Source organism: Mus pahari, chromosome 5, assembly GCF_900095145.1.
Source record: "Mus pahari chromosome 5, PAHARI_EIJ_v1.1, whole genome shotgun sequence".
NCBI lineage: Eukaryota > Metazoa > Chordata > Mammalia > Rodentia > Muridae > Mus > Mus pahari.
The window spans coordinates 61065631-61069270 of record NC_034594.1 but is presented as its reverse complement, the minus strand read 5'-3'; the positions used below and the strand labels follow the sequence as shown (position 1 = coordinate 61069270).

General features: G+C 48.0%; 1 protein-coding gene across 1 annotated transcript; it reads left to right on the top strand.

Moving 5' to 3' along the window:
- Window positions 1–2016: 2016 nt before the first annotated feature.
- Window positions 2017–2868, top strand: LOC110321263 (small cysteine and glycine repeat-containing protein 6-like). The gene has a single exon (XM_021197449.1). The coding sequence runs from the start codon at window positions 2077–2079 to the stop codon at window positions 2500–2502; it is 426 nt and encodes a 141-aa protein (XP_021053108.1). The 5' UTR covers window positions 2017–2076; the 3' UTR covers window positions 2503–2868.
- The last annotated feature ends 772 nt before the right edge of the window (window positions 2869–3640 follow it).

Below are 3640 nucleotides of genomic sequence, written 5' to 3'. Positions count from 1 at the left end.
CAGAGTCCTCTTTCCATGCAGTGGAGTCAGCTGGGCTGCAGGCAACTTCCCACCTCTGCATATGAGGCATCACTGTGTGATTTATCTAATGGGCACCCAGGCCTTAATGACAATTTTCTTAACAAGAAAAAGTCATTCTGGAATATGCATTTTGATGGCACAGTGATTCTCTTATGGCTTGGTTTGGGGAAGGAAGTGGCTTTTTTCCTATGTTTGGATATTAATTTTCAGGGAAACACACCAAGACCCTCGCTCTTTCGGTCTGAGACTTTGTCTTGCTGTTTTGCTGTGTGTGTGTGTGTGTGTGTGTGTGTGTGTGTGTGTGCGCGCGCGCGCGCGCGCGCCTGGGCCAGCAGGTTGGACCTAGTGCAGGCACAACTGGCTGATCAAGGCCAGGGCAGAAATGGCAGGCATTTACCGGTAAGAAATAAAAGGTGTTCTTGTGGGTTACAGTGAGGTTTGAGAGTTGGCACTGGCGAGGTGAGTGTACACATATATACCAAAGCACCAGAAACATGAGTGAATACCTTTTTCCAGGAATACACTGAGGAAGCATTGCCGGCGACCCCTGGGAGCTCAGGCGCAGCAGCGAGGGTTAGTGGGTTCTCAAAAGACTTCCTCACCTCTTGTGGGATAAAGGCTCACTGGCCAGAGCCTGTCTCCTGAACCCAGGGAAGCTATTCTGTGGGGATCTGAGGTTGGAAGTCTTACAGGCTAATTAACTCTGTTCATTTGTGAAACCTCGTGCTTGGGTGGTTCATAAGGGCTTGGTTTGAGTAGAACTAGAGACGTGTGGTCAGATTTAAAGCTGTTGGTGGATCTGGTGGGAGAGTAGACATTGAAGTAGGAGAAAGGAAGGCGTCAAGCGGGAGTTTTGAGCATCGGAGCATAAGGCAGCATGTTGGAGCGTCTATGTCGAGGGTGGGTACCCCCTAGGAGCATTTGACGGAAGTATGATGGAAGTCTGACCAAATGTGCCTCAGAAGTCCCAGGGCAGGAAGATGGAATCAAGATCAGAATACTGGTGGATTGTGTTTTTGGAGACGAGTGTGAACTGACTTAACTAGAGGATGTCTTAACTAGAGGACGTACGCAGGAACGTTATATATGGAATTAAATCCAGGCCAGTGAATTGGACCAGGAAGGATGTTGAGTCCAGGGATAGGAAAGAAAGGAGGGAAGATTGTACCAGAACTTAACTAATACACAGGTTAATGAGTTAAGAAAGAGGAGAATCAAAAGGGGGAGGGGCTAGAGAGATGGCTTAGCTCTTCTGGAGATCCTGAGTTCAAATCCCAGCAACCACATGGTGGCTCACAACCGGCTGTAATGAGATCTGATGCCCTCTTCTGCTGTGGCTGAAGACAACGACAGTGTACTTACATATAATAAATAAGATTTATATCTTTTTTATTTAAAAGAAGAATTTTTTTTAAAAGAAAGAAAGGAGAATCGTGTCATTTTCTATAGTCTCTTTCTCTCTTTTTTAATTAAATAGGGAGAGGGCAAACTCACAAGACACTAACTGGGCAGTTAATGGGAAAATCACAGTCATGTAGATATAACCATTTCAGGGGGCGCAGGGAATTCTATTTGGATGTACCTATTTTGCTTTTCCTTTGGGACTTCTTACTTAAGTGGGGAGATTTCAATCAGGTGATGGATAGAAACACCTTGAAGAGGACCAGGGAAAGGCTACTTTCAATTAGGTATCCAATTCTCTGCAAATCTGGAAGATGTGGTATGCTACTGTGAAGATGAGTGCCTGTCCCCCACATCAGCTACTCGTCACTTGCTTGTGACCACAGCTTTACAAAGGGAAAGTCATTGCTAGTAAGTGAGCGAGGTCATGTGAAGTGCGTGGGATGTAAACAAGGGAGAACTTTAGGTGACCCTGTTGGGAAACAGCAGCTGCTCCACAAGGAAGTGACCTCAGGTCATGTGTCCACCAACCTTCCCCTTCCCCACTTCCCAAGATGGTACTTAAGGGGCTCTCCCTGCAGGAGGAGCATCACATCTCCCTCTCCTCTCCCGAGTCTCTCTCCTCACTGCACCTGAATCCTCTCTACTGACACCATGGGCTGTGGTTGTGGTGGCTGTGGCGGCTGTGGCGACTGTTGCAGCTGCACCACCTGCAGATGCTACCGGGTAGGCTGCTGTGGTGGTTGCTGTGGCTGCGGCGGCTGTGGCTGCTGTGGCTGCGGTGGCTGTGGCTGCGGCTGCGGTGGCTGTGGCTGTGGCGGCTGTGGCTGCGGTGGCTGTGGCTGTGGTGGCTGTGGCGGCTGTGGCTGTGGCGGCTGTGGCTGTGGCGGCTGTGGTGGCTGCTGTGGTTGCTGTGGATGCTGCAAGCCTGTGGTAGTCTGCTGCTGCCGCCGCAGCTGCTGCAATTCCTGTGGCTGTGGCTCCTGTGGCTGCGGCTGTGGCTGTGGCTGTGGGAAGGGCTGTTGTCAGCAGAAGTGCTGCTGCCAGCAGAAGTGTGGCTGCAAGAAGTGCTGCTGCTAGCATGGCTACCAGGTCTCTGTTTCCCGGTCATGGACACCAGGAAACGAGAGCCTTTCCTCAAACCTCCAGGCAGGATTTACTGTCCTGGTATGTCTCCCTGGCCTATGACTTTGCTTCCAGATTCTGGGCTCCTTTCTTTTCTACTTTGGTATTTCTAACCTTCCTCTGAGGTGTTTGCTCTCCAATAACAAATAGCCACCCCCTGCAGAAGTCATTCCACTGTTCTCCTTCAGAATGTGGAAACAAGTACTTCTTGTTGTTTCTGCTTGAAGGACTCTTTCTTCCCTGTTTATTTCCTGTCTCTACACCTTTTCTTTATTTGTAATTACCCAATATTATTTTTGTTTTCTAATAAAATAGAAATAACTGCTGAAAGTTTCTATTGTTTCTATTGTGTTTCTTTGGTGTGACCACATCCGCAACCTAAAAAGTCTCTAAATCAGAGAGAGAGAGAGAGAGAGAGAGAGAGAGAGAGAGAGAGAGAGAGAGAAAGTCCGTGGACACCAGTGGTGACAGTGGGTCAGCAACCTTGAGGCCAGTTCTCTTTCCTCTGTGGCCACCAATAGCCCTGTTGTCACCATACTGTTACTTCTCAAGGGTCGGCTTCTCCTTTGATCAGAGTCCCATTTCCAAGTAGTATTGGTTACAAAGTGCCATTTAGCTTTCTGTCACTGAAAAAAATGCCTACATAGGTCAACTTAAAGGAGAGAAGATACATCTAAGCTCACAGTCTCAGAGGTCTCAGCTCATGCTTGCTCAACCCCATCCCAGAATACTTGTCCCTAGGCAAAATAATACCCCTGGAAACATGATGGGCAAAGATACACAGCTCACAACAATTGGGTATAAAGAGAACATGCAATAGAGGAAGAAGCTGGGAATAAGGGCTCATCTGTTCAACTAGGTCCAACTCAAGTTTCCATCCATTCTCCATGGTCCACCATTGATAGTTGGATTAACACACTGATGAAGGCAGATCCCTCAAACAAAGCCCATGTCTGCTGTAGTGGGACCATCCTCACCACCTGAGTCTCTAGAAGACATCTCAGCTCCAGATTGTGAAAGTCAAGTTCCATGAATACATCTAAAACCTTGCTTTACACACACACACACACACACACACACACACACACACACA

Bases quoted from the DNA above. Each gene is read 5' to 3' on its own strand.
- LOC110321263 (XM_021197449.1), top strand. From the start codon at position 2,077: ATGGGCTGTGGTTGTGGTGGCTGTGGCGGCTGTGGCGACTGTTGCAGC.